This window comes from Thamnophis elegans, chromosome 8 (genome assembly GCF_009769535.1).
Source record: "Thamnophis elegans isolate rThaEle1 chromosome 8, rThaEle1.pri, whole genome shotgun sequence".
In the NCBI taxonomy this organism is placed as follows: Eukaryota; Metazoa; Chordata; class Lepidosauria; order Squamata; family Colubridae; genus Thamnophis; species Thamnophis elegans.
In genome coordinates, this window is record NC_045548.1 from 53,586,153 (window position 1) to 53,601,464 (window position 15,312).

Here is a 15,312-nt window from a genome sequence, read left to right on the forward strand (position 1 = left end):
AGGATTGCCTCTTCCTGAAGGCCTCTACTCTTCTAACTAGGTTAGATAGGGTACATACTCTCCAGATTGCCTCCCTATTGTGTTTTGATGGGATCCTGGGGGCATGCCTTCTCTGGAACAGCCTCCCACTAAAGGCCAGAAGATTCCTAGCCTGTTAGCCACAGACAGCTATGAAGACCTAACTTTTTCCTCTAGCCTTGGGCTGGGATGGTTTAGCTGTGAAAATGTTTGGTATGTTTAATTGCATTTATATGGATTTATGTAAGCCACCTAGATAAAAACGGCCCATAAAACAGCTGAAAAATGTCCCAAAAAACAGCTGGGGGCAGGGCCAGCTGTTTTTATTATTATTATTATTATTTTATTTTAATTGAACAAAAAGAAAAAAAAAGAATCACCCTCCATTACATCTTGTAGAAAGCGTGTCAATTGGTTACAGATAACTTTCGTGCATTTCTTCCACAGACATTACTTATAGTTCATATTAGATTATACATGTTAAGTCAAAAATATTTGTATATCTTACTATCAATGTACCACAATTCTCACTTGACTACAATTATTTGAACATACTTTTACCTCAAATCATTCATACTTAAAGAGACAACCACATAATGGCATTCATTAGCTAATTCAAAAAATTCTCCAATAACATTACAACTTTATAGCATCTTTTAAGCAACAATATATACATCCTATGGTATTGGCAAAAGTAACTTGGATATAAATTTTAATCAGTGAGTTGGAAAAAAAGTGGGAGGGAGGTTTAGAAACTTTATTAATTGACCCAGCTCTGCTTTTGAGGCGAGTAACCGGGAGACGGGGCTAGGTGTGATGAGTGATGTTAAGTTGGCCACACCCACCACAGTCACATGACTATCCGGCCTCACCTGCCCAGCCAGAGAACCAGTTGTTAAATTATTTAAATCCCACCGCTGTTATACCTACACTCTAACATATAAATACTAATCACTGTCCATCTTGAAATAGGAAGTTTGAGAGTTCACAAGCTTAATACCATATAGAAACAAACTATGGCTGAATCTGGATGTTCTGCTTCGGATACCATGAAGCCTCCTCCATGAAGGTAACAAGGAAAACAGGTCATGAAGGGGATGTGTAGCATCCCAGACAATCTGGAAGATCTTACGCAAGCATCTCTTATGTGCTATGTCCTGGATGGACGGAAGTGGAGTGCCAATAATCCTTTCTGCCATCCTCACTGCTCTGTGTCTATACCACCTTCCTGTCTGAAGCAGTAATGGTTCCAAAACAGACAGTAATGCAATATGACAGGGTGTTGTTGATCATCCCTCTATAGCCGTGATGGTGAACCTATGGCATGTGTGCCACAGGTGGCATGTGGAGCCATTTCTGAAGGCACATGAGGCGTTGCCCTATCAGCTCCAGCGCACATGCGGCTGCTGACCAGCTGATTTTCAGCCTTGACTTTTCACCATTTTTTGCCCTCCGGAAGCTTCCCTGAAGCCTCTGGAGGGTAAAAAGCGCCCAACACGCAAACCAGGAGTTCGGCAATGGACTTCCGGTTTGCATGTTGGGCTATTTTTTGCCCTCCAGAGTAAAGCCTCCAGAGGGCGAAAAGCCGCCCAATGCGCAAACCGGAAGTTCAGGAACAGATTTTAGGTTTGCATGTTGGGCTGTTTTTCGCTCTCCGGAGGCTCCTAGAAAGCATCTGGAGCCTGGGGAGGGCAAAAAATGGACCTACCGAGCCCACTGGAAGTTGGAAAATGGGCCATTTCTGGCCTCGGGAGGGCCTCGGGAGGGGCAGGAAGGCCATTTCCCCCTCCCCAGGCTCCAAGAAAGCCATGCGTGCATACGTGGGGCAGGAGGGGGATGTCATGTGCATATATTCAGGGGGCATGGCACATAGGGCACAAAATTATGGGGGTGGGCACGCAAGCACGCATGATCGCACACGTGCTCGTGCTTTTGGCACCCGAGGCGAAAAAGGTTTGCCATCACTGCTCTATAGAAAGTGGTAAGGACAGAGGGAGGAAGATGTACTTTTCTAATGCGACACCGAAAATGCAGGGACTGTTATGCATGCTTTCCCAGTGTCTTGCTGTTGAGTGACCAAGCCAGTCTACTCATTAGCTGCACACCCAGAAATTTGATATTGCTAACTACCTCCACGGGTGAATCATTTATACACAGAGGAATGTGGCTGTGCCTGCCTTTTCTGAAATTGACAATGATCTCTTTAGTTTTCCCAATTTTTAAAACTATTATTATTATACCAGTTTACCAAACCTTCTACCTCCTTGAAGTAAGCACCCTCATTGTCACCCAGCGTCATTGTATGAGATTAGTGGCCATAGAAGCCCTATAAATATGTAAGTACATGATCTTGATCTACTGTTTTTATTGCCCTATAGTATTTGGGGTTTGAATCTGATTAAAATTCCAGATTCATGCATAATTTAGAGCTTATTCTTACCTAAACCTACCTACAACACAGATATATACTGCCAGCACCCTTTTTTCCTCTTTTAGGCCATGCTCCCATGAGCAATGGCCTTCAATTTGTCCCCAGTCCATGACTAAGACAGATTTTAGTTGTACTAATGTCTTTAATGCTTAGCTATACTAATGTAAACAATACTTCCTTCTTTACCATGGCACCTTTCGTCCACACATTTCTTTCTTCTTCTACAGCTTCTTTCTCCAGTGTGGAAGACATAAGAAAAAGCTGCCCTTTGAACAGGGAGTACTATACTGCATACCATTCTGAGAACCACACCTAGAAAGGGACATTGGAAATGCTGGAACAAGAGTTCTACTACCTGGATGACAAATGATTAAAGGATTCGGATATGAGATTGTAACTACCGATATCTACAATATTGTCCCACACAAGAAGGGAGAGGCATCTTCTATGCTACAACTGAGAGTAGAACAAAGAGCAAACGGTTGAAATTCAGGAGATTCAGACTAACTTTTAGGAAGAATGTCTTGGTTAAGAGCTGTGAGCAGTGGGAGAGCCTGACAAGAATAGTAGTGGAATGTCTGTCTATAGACATTTTCAAGTAGAAGCAGAGAGCCTTTTATTGAGATGGTTTAGTGCAGTAGTCTCCAACCCTTCTGGCTATGTGGACCAACAGTGGCAGTGGTGTGTGGTGCTGCCAGAGGGGAGGGGATGGTTTCCCATATGCAACCTGTGCATGCACAAAAAGAACTTTGGGCATTCACCTGCTACTTGCACAGCCCAGTTTCTGACTGGTTGTGGTCCCGGGAGTTGGGGATCCTTAATTTAGTGAATCCCTGTACAGAGCTTGCAGTTAAACTCAATGGCCTCATTGTCCTGCCAATCCATATTTTCTGTGATTCCATGATTCAGAAGGCTTCCACATTATAGACTCTGAAAGTGCTAAACACCTACTGGACATCTATTAGTATGGAAGAAATGAGACAATGGTCTGTATTTTTTTCTTCCCTTTTATAACCAGTTTTGAAGGTATTCCATTCCTCTGAATCTAATGAAAAGAAAAGCCTATTTCTCATCTTCATGACAATCTGATAAATAAAATCTGAGTCCAAAGGAGGAATGGGATACAGAAAGCATCTAAAGTTCTTGTATTCTTGGTTTTAGTTTCTCATCTAGATTATCTCAAAGAGCTGACATCTCCTTTGCTTCTACACTTCAATTCCCATGTTTTCAATGTTCAGGTTACATTTCAGTGTACCTTGAAATGCTTATCTAATTCTGCTTTGGAAGCAAACTATTGTTTGATTCCACAAACAAACGATCTCAGCCAGTGGTGGGATTCTACTTTTTTTACTACTGGTTCTGTGGGCGTGGCTTGGTGGGCGTGGCAGTACAGGAAAAATACTGTACTATCTCCATTCCCTTCCTACACCAGGGGAAGGTTACTGCAAAATTCCCATTCCCTCCCGATCAGCTGGGACTCGGGAGGCAGAGAATAGATGGGGGCAGGGCCAGTCAGAGGTGGAATTTACCAGTTCTCCGAATTAATCAAAATTTCCGCTACCGGCTCCCCAAAACTGGTCAGAACTTGCTGAATACCACCTCTGATCTTAGCGCTGGAGTGAGGAAAACAGGATGTGTTTCCAAGATAAATCCCCAACATTTAACCAGTCTAATTTCTCTTCTTTAATAAATCTAATTTGTATGTTCTAGTTTTTCAACTTGTTTCAGGTTATAGAACCAATTACAAATATTCCTAGAACTCTAATCTAATTTTAGAGACAGAAGACAGTCAATAAAACATCTGTTCATTTTAAGTTATCTGTGCAAACATATATATATTACAGTTATTTGAATTTTACAAAAATAGTTCTCTTCTCTTCCTTGTTGTCCCAGAAAGATCTTCCACTTATGAAAAGTATGAAAAGTAAGATACTTATTGCAAAATTAATGTTTCCAATATACATAAATTGAAATTTGCATTTCACAATTTATTGGGAAATTAACATTTTCATTGAACAACCACATTCAATAACTGGGATGTAACACAACCCTGATTATCAAATAACTGCCTTTTCTTGATACCCATTGATATAATGTTTTCTGTCTTATGCCAGCTCATGTGCCTAGTTCACAAGCTAGTTGGTGCACTTCATTTCATTGTCAGCAAGTCCCTCTAATCCAGGCAGTGATTGTGAGCTATTGCAAAATAACAGAAAAGGCAGAGTTGGAAGGGATCTTGGAGGTCTTCTAGTCTAACCCCCTGCTCAAGCAGGAAATGCTATAACATTTCAGACCAAGTATTGTCCAATCTCTTCTTTAAAACTTCCAATTTTGGAGCGCTCACAACTTCTGGAGGCTAGTCATTCTTTTGATTAATTGTTCTAGTTGTCAGGAAATTTCTCCTTAGTTCTTCTCTCCTTGATTAGTTTCCATCCATTGCTTTTTGTCTGCCTTCAGGTGTTTTGGAGAATAGGTAGATTCTCTCTTCTTTGTGGCAGCCTCTTAAATAGACTGCTATCATGTCATCCCTAGTCCTTCTTTTCATTAAACTAGACATATACAATTCCTGCAGCTGTTCTTTATATGTTTTAGGGTCCAGTCCCCTAATCATCTTTGTTGCTCTTCTCTGAACATTTTCTAGAGGCATTAAAAAGTGGTACTAACATTTCATGTGATCTTCAGTCTATCCCTCTATTAATGCAGCCTAGGACTGTGTTGGCTTTTTTGGAAGCTGCAGCACACTGCTGGCTCATATTGTTAAATCATTGTCCAGTAGGACACCAAGATCTCTCCCACAGTTACTAATATTTTATAACTGTGCATTTGTTTTTTCTTGCCTAAATGTAGAATTTTACTTTTCTCAGCATTGAATTTTGTTTTGTTAGATAGGACCAATGTTCAAGTTGGTTGAGATCCTTCTGGATCTTGAGCTTATCTTCTGGAATATTGGCTATGTCTTCCAGCTTGGTGTCATCTGCAAATTTGTTGAGTTTCTTTTCTGTCCTTTTGTCTAAATTATTGCTGAAGATATTGTACTGGGTCTAAAATAGACCCAGTGGGTTACCCCACTTCCTATTTCCCTCCTTATAGATGCAGTTCCATTAAGAGCTACATATTGAGTGTGGTTGGTCAGCCAGTTACAAATCCATTCAGTGGTGAGTCTATGTAACCCACATTTTTCTATCTCATCAAGTAATAGGTTGCAGTCTACTTTATCAAATGCCTAACTGAAGTCCCAGTAAATTATATCTACAACATTTTGCTAATCCACTAATTTTGCTACATAATCAAAGAATACAATAAGATTTGTCTGGCATGATTTCTTTTTGACAACCCCATGATGATTTCTGGGGATGACTTTGTTTGCTTCTAAGTGTTTGCAAATTCATTACTTGATTATCTTTTCCAGAAGCTTCCAGGTATTGATGTCATACTGATAGGCCTGTAGTTTCCTGGATCCATCTCCTCCCTTTTTTTAAAAAGATGGAAACTTCATCAGCCCTTTTCCAGTCATCTGATAGTTCCCAGTGCTCCAGGATATGGTTCAGTGGTTCTGATATCGTGTCTGCCAGTTTTTTAAGAACCATCCATCTGATCTTGTTAATTTGAATTCTAGATTGGATAGGTATTCTCTTACCATTCTCTTGCTTATTTTATTTGCATCCCTAATCTGCATTTTACAGTGCTTTATTTGATAGGTTGGACTGTGTTTTTTTTCTTTTTATGTAAAGACAGAAGCACAAAATGAATTAAGCAGTTCTGTTTCTCCGTTTCCTGTCTACTCAGTGGTCATTGCCTCCTCCAGCCTTACTTACGTACTTACTTAATTACTTACTTATTTTGTTTGTGTGTTTGTTTATTACAAGTTGATCAGCGGAAAGGTAAAAACTAGCATTTAAAAATGTTATCTGATAAAACAGTGTTTCTTTTAAGCATGTGGAATTCACAAGTGCTCTGGCACTTTCCTCTTCTGATAAAGTGGTGGTATTTTTTTTCTAACCAATTCAAGAGGGCTGGGGAAAAAAATCTGGAATTTTCTAATCAAGGCTCCAAGAAATGTCCAGGCACGAGGATAAAGTGGGGTGGGGGGTGGGGGGAAGGAGCTGAAATCCAGAATTCTTAAATTTTCACTCAGGCTTCACACAAGAAATAAATAGTTAAAGGCTGTAGTATATGGGAAAAACTCTTTGTTGTACTTTATGGGGACATATAATTCATTTAGAAAGATCAAAGTCTTCAACGTATTGCAAAGATCAAAGATTAAATTATATATCAATGTGTCAACCCTTCCTAGTCTGTTGGAGTATTTTTATGTGAGCTATAAAATATGACTCATAATGTAACATAGGAATAATAAAGGGTGGTTCCTGCAGGTTCTTCCTGTGTTCAAGTTATTATAAACTGGCTGCACAAGAGCTCTGCAAAGAAGAGTTTGAACATCTGCTGCTCTATTGATTCAAAGTACTTGAACTATAATACTAATTCATATATAGAATCTGCTGTAATCTTCATCTATAAGATACAGGAAGTGTGCACAATCTTTATCATCTGGTGAGGGGACAGGTTGACTATGCTTTTGTCAGGATTTGTAAATTGTATGCCATAAAACCTTAGGGCTCCTTGAGAAATTGCTATGGTCTTCCAAAACGTTAAAGGCAAAAAAAAAATGTTCCCTTTTCTACAGTCAACTTTCTATTACTAGAGCTTTTTGCTTCCTGAATCAAGGCTCCAGGATTATTGTTTTTTTAATGAACAGATTCTGTAGCCTGAAGTTGTTGAGAATCCTGCTCTGTGCAAATTAGGGAGTTCATATTTATCTATTGAGAAAAAGACAATGCCTGGAATAAAATTCTCATGCCCTACCAAACTCCTAAAAGATGGAGATGGTGAAACAAGAAGAGATAGGATATTTGCTGAATGAATATGGATTGAATTCAAGAGAGCCACCATTATGAAAAATGTTAAGAGAGGGAAGGAACTGTAAGCTTAAATAAATTGATCAAGTAGAAGGAGAAGACCAAAAAGCTGTAAATGAATGGAATTTGCTATTCCTATATATATTTATTATATGATTTTATCCTCATTCATTCATGGTATTAGTAGAACACCTTTTGTTCTACAAATATCTCAAAGATAGAAATGTACAATAAAGAAGTCCACTGAATGGTGTTGATAAGATATGTTAGATTTAGTTTTGTTTCCCTTTTTATATTTTGTTCCTAATTTCTTTGGCTTACTGCTGCTTATACCTGCATTTTGCACTTACGTATTGAATTGAATGGTAAGTATATATAGATGCTTTAAGCAATACCATTGGTTTATGTGGAACCCCTACTCAAAGCATTGTACATATTACCCATCCTCCTTGCAGGTATAATAGATTTCTGTGAATACAGAAAACAGAAGCCTTTTTTTTTTGGACAGTACAGTACATGTCCCTCATGCTATTCTATTTTGGGGTCAACAACTTTATGCAAAACCCAGAAATGGTGTAACAAATAGTAACCCATTTACTATTAAGAATGAGATGATAAACGAAAAGAACCTGAAGCTAATTTATGCCAACAGTATACTTCTGTTCTTTTCTGTTCTTGCAACCATCCTTTCTCTTTCTCTAATTGTTTGTTTATATATATCTGCAAACATCAAGAATCTTCAAAACTGTTCCTGATATTTTCTACTTGGTATGCAGAAAATATTATTTTGGCTTCCTTCAAATTTCCACCACAGTAACATGTACATAATGATACCTAAGTACACTTGGGGACAGAGCATTTTGTTGCTTTCAAAGGGCTGGGAGTCTTAGAAATAAGAATCAGGACTCCTAACAAGTAGAGAAGGAACAGAACTCATTCTGCTTTCTTAGACAGGCCAACCTGTCCAATTTAACTCTCTGTGCTTTACCCAGGCACTCTGAAAGCTTGACCTATTGCAACAATCATTAAATCTTCAAGAAGTTAAACATGTCAGGCAAAATTTCCGTCCCTGATGACTTCTACTAAACCTAACAGAATAAATGGAACCTAAATGTTTAGAAACATAATTCCTCTACCTATTCCTAAGAGAAAACTTTATTTGTTTGTTTATCTATCACATTAATAGAGCTACCCATCTTGCATAGTGACTCGGTTGGCATATATAGTAAACCCATCAAAGTACTTTAAAAACCAGCAACACAGGTTGCACAGGTACAGTATATGTAGTACCTTGCTCAATAGTAGTAACTGTGAGAGGGATCTTGGAGTCCTAGTGGACAACCATTTAAATATGAGCCAGCAGTGTGCAGCAGCTGCCAAAAAAGCCAACATAGTTCTAGGCTGCATAAACAGAGGGATAGAATCAAGATCACGTGAAGTGTTAGTACCACTTTATAATGCCTTGGTAAGGCCACACTTGGAATACTGCATTCAGTTTTGGTCGCCACGATGTACAAAAGATGTGGAGACTCTAGAAAGAGTGCAGAGAAGAGCAACAAAGATGATTAGGGGACTGGAGACTAAAACATCTGAAGAACGGTTGCAGGAACTGGGCAGGTCTAGTTTAATGAAAAGAAGAATTAAGGGAGACATGATAGCCGTGTTCCAATATCTCCAGGGTTGCCACAAAGAAGAGGGAGTCAAACTATTCTCCAAAGCACCTGAGGGCAGGACAAGAAGCAATGGGTGGAAACTAATCAAGGAGAAGCAACTTAGAACTGAGGAGAAATTTCCTGACAGTTAGAACAATGAATCAGTGGAACAACTTACTTCCAGAGGTTGTGAATGCTCCAACACTGGAAGTCTTTAAGAAGATGTTGGATAACCATTTGTCTGAAACAGTATAGGGTTTCCGGCCTAGGCAGGGGGTTGGACTAGAAGACCCAAGGTCACTTCCAACTCTTATTCTATTGTATTATAAACTAATTTAAATATAAAAAAGCAAAAAAAAATACAAGAAAAACATACAAAAGGGAATTGAATAATTACCATATCGCCATATAGTACATTTCACTCTACATCAGTGGTTCCCAAACTTGGCAACTTTAAGACTTGTGGACTTTAACTCCCAGAATTCTGGGAGTTGAAGTCCACAAGTCTTAAAGTTGCCAAGTTTGGGAACCACTGCTCTACATTGAGTTTCCAAGCTAGTTGGCAGAATCAACTAAGGGCCTTCCCAAAGGACAAAATAGGTTTGGGGCCCAGCCTCATGATATTGATGTTCCACAGGTTGGCAGTCACAACCGGAAAGTTTTTCCTTCTAAGTCCCATCTAACAAAAACCCTTGGCTGACAGGGCCCACAACATGCCTCTCCTGCTGGACCTGCTAGATGACATTACAGTCACACAGGGGCTGTTACAGGTGGAAACATTTCAAAAAGGATTAAATGGGTGTTTAACCTGTTCCAATGTCTAATGGTGTGACAACAGAGACTCCTCTCATGCCTGCCAAACTCCCTGTCTCACTAGACTTAAAACAAAATCCAGTGCTTTGACTTTTCATTAGAAATTGGCATAGTGAAAAACCAAAGTGATAGGCCATAGGATGATTTTTATTTCCAAGATTGTATCTGGGCCCCAACATGAACTCCATAGATTTTCTTAAAATGTGGGGGGTCTAGAGCCCAACCATTTGTCTCAGCTACTACTTGTCCAGAAAAAAAGGAGAAAATGAAGTTGATGCTGAGAACTATCCCCCCTCCAGATGTCTTCTGATAAAAGGAATTTTTGATTAACTCCACCCTCCAAAGCTATTCCATGACAACCATTTTGCAAAAGTCCCCATAATATGTTCACAGATCTCCAAGGTTATTCATCAACCACCAAAGGTTTGGGGCCTCCTATTTGTATTCTTAAGATTCACAAGATCCATAAAGTGATACATTCCAAATTAGCAAACTATCATCCCCAACCCAGTTGCCCATTCATTAGAGTGACTTAATTACTCTGATTAGTAGGAGCCACTTGGGGTGGTTGTCTTGGAATGTTCCCAACTTCTAAAAAAGGAAAAAATTTGCCCATCTCTGGCAAAGATATACATTTTGAATTAATGCAATTTAAATAGAAATGTGCCCCTCTGCATAATGGACAGTCTGTGAGCAGATGACCTCTGTTTGCCCTGCCTGCTTTCCAGTTTTTGAAGGTCAATGATACATCTTCTGCTCTCCTTTCTTGTGGTTCTTTATTTTAAAAGCAGACATGAACTGGGCAGTCCTTCAAATAAAGAGTTGGCTTCCATAAAAAAGGACAAACAGGCGTAATGCTTCCACTGCCATAAGTGGTACTTGCAATTTAGACACAGTCTAAATCAGGGGTCTCCAACCGTGGCAACTTTAAGCATGGCAGACTTAAAGTTGGCTGGGGAATTCTGGGAGTTGAAGTCTGCCAGGCTTAACGTTGCCACAGTTGGAAACCCCTGGTCTAAATGTTAAACATATCTATCTCCCCCACCTGTTTTAAGAAAAGTGAAACCCGCATACATTAAATGAAAATCAGAGGTAAATGAAAACAATATTCAAAATTTGAATGCAGAATGTTTGATATTTAATATGCTTTTTAAGTTGTTATTAAATTATTCAACTTGTATATGCTGCTATTTATACATTTTAACAAGGGAAATAGAATTTTACACATTAGAGAATGCACAGTAAATCCTAACAAGAGAAAGAGTTATGAGCTAGTGTGCATGGGTCAAAAAAGCAGAAAATAAATTGCAGTTAATATACCCACACAAATAAAACCAAAGAAATGCTCAGAGACAGTATCACCTGTTGTGATTGGGGGAGGAAATGAATAATGTGTTTGCCATAATTAGATTATGAATATTCTTTTAAAAAGCAAGCAATGTACTATTTTTCCTATCTCAATAATTGCCAATATAAAACAACTGTTTTCCAGTACATTCAAAATCAGGTCGGTTAAAGGGAAATGAAAGCTTTTTGCCACTTACCTGGTGAAGAGTAAGGAGACACAGCAAATTAAGTCCATTTGGCTTAAACATCTTGATGAAGCTTCCTCTTTAGATTCCTATTAATAGTTGAAACAAATTTCTGAGCAGCGATACAAAACTGTGTAAAAAATCTGATTCCAGCAAGTATGTTATTCACGTCTGCTTTCAATTGTACCACCCTAGTTTCTTTGCTAGGCAGGAAACCTTTACAGGAATTTGTCTCTCTTTTGATTTGTTTTGATATTCAGCATGGGATTTTTATTTTGAAATATACACAGACAACAAAAAGGAAGTGAGCAGAAAGATACTTGAAAATACCACAAGATTATTACTAAAAGAGAAAAGGAAACCCTTTTGCTTTACACAACCCTAAGCAAACAACCTGCTTAGACCCAAAGTTTCCCTTTATGTGACAAAGTAACTGTCTTATACCTGAGAATTCTCCTTGTAACAAGAGACTTGAAGAGAATTTTGGACCCAAACAATAGTGTGTCCTTCCTCTAAAGACATAACATGAATACAAATTCTAATGGAAGGTAAGGGATGATTCTGTTTGAGACAAATAAGAAAAAAAGGGGGGAGAGGGCAGAAAGAGAGAAATATTTCTGGAAAAGGCAAAGTAATCCAAAATGGTGGAAAGGGAGGGGCTCCCATACACCGTATAATGGCGTTATCATAAATGTCTCTATAGCTGCTCACTGTTAATTTTATGAAATTGCCTTTCCAACATGGGGGGGAGAAGATATTTACATTCAATCCCCCCACCTTTATGCTTTATACTGGTCTTTTTCATTTATTGTCAAGTTTTCCAATCAATCTACCACTGTCCTACTAATAGCAATATGAAATTTAACTCATACATAAAAAAAGAAACATGATCTTAGATAAGTCAATGAAGAGCCCTTCATGGTATTGGACCTGGGTACTTGAGAGACCGCCTGCTGCCAATTACCTCCACTAGACCGATTAGATCCCACAGATTAGGCCTCCTCCGAATTCCATCCGCCGGCCAGTGTCGACTGGCAACTACCCGGAGGAGAGCCTTCTCTGTGGCTGCTCCGACCCTCTGGAATGAACTCCCCATGGAGATTCGAACCCTCACCACCCTCCAGGCCTTCCGCAAAGCCCTCAAAACCTGGCTGTTCCGACAGGCCTGGGGCTAAAGAGCTGTTGCCCCCGTCTCGAATGGTATGACTGTTGTGAATTTTAAATTATATATTGTTATGTTTGTTTTTTAAATTTTTGTCTGTATCCCCCCTTCCCCGGTTCGAGTTGTGAGCCGCCCTGAGTCCCCCTTCGGGGGAAAAGGGCAGCATACAAATACAATAAACTAAACTAAACTAAACTAAGAGTAAAACAAATATCTAGCAAAATGCACTTGACAACAAATGGCATATACACTGGAGAAGTGGCATATTTTACAAGTCAGGGTGATAGAACAATCCAACAGGTATCAGGTACTATGTGAAATCTATGAAAGTTGGTAAAAAGATTATGTCTTACCTTGGAGGGTAAAAATTTCAAATTGCTTTAAAATAACACCTGCTTGACTTCATCTCTCAATTCTCCGGGTAGGTTCTCAGACTAACTGGAGGTTTTTATGTGTAATCAAACATTAACTTTCTTCAATGACAACCCCTGATCTTTAACATCAGGGTGTGGTTTACAACAGCAGCCATAGCAATAAAATATGAAAAAGCTAAGTACATTCTCCATGTAAACGTATGATATTTTCCGTTTAAAAAATTATAGACATTGTCATCAAAAAAAATTCAGAAGATATTATTTTAATAGATTTGTTAAGTAACATAATTAACATAATAATGACCTCGGTTAATTTAGGCCATGCTCCTGATATATTTGACTACAAGGAGAATAGTTCTTTAAACCCAAAGGCACTGCTGGTAAAACAAATATGTAAGAGAGGTCCTAGGTGTTCTTTGATTTTTCTTATTTTCTTGAAGACATTTCATTACCCAAATTAGGTAACTTCATTAGTGCTAGTAAAGGAGTTTGTTCTCAGTTTATGTTCTAGTGACTTGCCCTGTCAGGGTTGGGGGGAGTAGTCTTAGACATTGTTTGGTTGAGCTGTTAGCTTGCTTGGCAGTTTCTTGTTTGAGATATTGTTTACTTCTTGATTGTTGGTCTGATGTTAATCGTGGAGTTAATCTATGCTCATCTGGGTGCTGATTGCTGGTGGGGAGGTATTCTGGTCTTTTTGCTCCCTTTTTGGCTTGTTGGTTGCCTCTTTTGCCTAGTATGTAGACGTTGTTTGTGTCTATGTGTCTATTGATGGCACACCATCAGATAAATATATCCCTCACTTAAACCTGAACACATAAGGGCTATAAAAGACAATTCATAACATTAGAAGTGCAAAACTGCGGACAATTGTTTGTTACAATATCCTTCAATATTGCGCGCTAAATGTTAGAAATGAATGAAACTCAACACTTCCGGAAATGAGTAATCCTTTTCCAAACTTGGCAAATAGGCTGAAAATTGCCTGGGTGAATGAATAGAAATAGGGTATATTCCAGTGGTGGGATTCAGCCAATTCGCACCTCTTCAGGAGAACTGGTTGTTAACTTTCTAAGCAGTTCAGAAAACCAATTGTTGGAAGAAATCGCCTTTTGTTTTTTCCCACTTTACAGGGCTAATCCCATAAGGAAGGCAGGAAGGAAACATTCTGGTGTTGTTTCTGGCCTAATCTCAATTTCCCTGTTTACAGAAACTGCCTCTCTGGTTAACCCTAATTACATGGTAACCGCTAAGCTGTTAACCTGAGTCACGTTGAGTTAGCCATGCCCAAATGGTCACATAACCACCGAGCCATGCCTACCCAGCTGGTCATTAGAGCAGAGAACCGGTTGTTAAATTATTTGAATCCCACCACTGGTATATTCCTATTCCCAGGATAGCAGTCAGCAAGTAGACCAAAAAGCATTACAAAGAAAGTCACTTTCTTTCCTGCTAAATAAAGTATTAGATACAATGAAATGCAAGATGATTTTTTTTAAAAAAAAAAGATTATTCAGAAGTGCTTTCTTCTGGGCAACAGCCTTTAATAAAGTTATTACATCACAGGTAGTTGTTGCTCAGCAAAAAATCGAATGTAATTTTAATCAGAATTATTCCTTTCAAATATGGCTCATTTTATTTCATCCTGATGGAAGTGATTAAAAAACCAATTATTTGCTGCAATATTGCCACTGCATTTTCCAGTGGTATAGTGCTCCCGTTTCCTCTAATTAAAACTAACTTTACAAGTCTAAGTTATTTTATACCTTCCTGGTTATTACAGAATAATCTTGTAAAAAATTTCTCCTTAGTGCCAAACTCTAATTCTGGCAAAAGAAAGTAAATACAGAGGCAATATTTTTTTTTCTTGCTGTTTGCACTGCATCGTACAACATCTTGAATCTCCAAACACAAAGTCCTCTTTGTGGACTTCAGTTCAGCATTCATAGACACCTCTATAACTGTCTGGTTTGGCTCTGCAACCAAACAAGACAGACACAGATTTCAATAGATAATTAGAATTGCAGAAAAAACAATTGCTACCAACCTGTCTTCGAATGAGGACCTATATACTGCACAAGTCAAAAAGACGGCTGTGAAACTATCTACAGACCTGTCACATCCTAGACATAAATTGTTTCAACTTCTACTCTGAAAATGACACTATAGTGCACTATAGAACAATAGACACAAGGAGTTCCCCCCCCCCAATGCCATCACTCTGCTAAACAACTAATTCCCATAACACTGTGAAACTATTTTCTAAGGCTGTATTACTATTATTCTTCTCATCCTTCCTATTACCTATTTCCTTTTCTACTTATGACTATAACTTTGTTACTTGTATCTTTATGATTTATATTGTTTAGTTCCTGGTATGATTTAACTTGACTGCTTATTTAATATCCTATGACTAT

General features: G+C 38.7%; 1 protein-coding gene across 1 annotated transcript in view; it reads right to left on the reverse strand.

Annotated features, from left to right (window-relative positions):
- Positions 1-2,317, reverse strand: part of CDH17 (cadherin 17) — a 38,321-nt gene extending 36,004 nt beyond the window's left edge. The window contains exon 1 of the mRNA XM_032222285.1: positions 2,267-2,317. Within this exon, the coding sequence (XP_032078176.1) occupies positions 2,267-2,317 (51 nt within the window). The remainder of the gene's footprint in view (positions 1-2,266) is intronic.
- Positions 2,318-15,312: the final 12,995 nt, after the last annotated feature.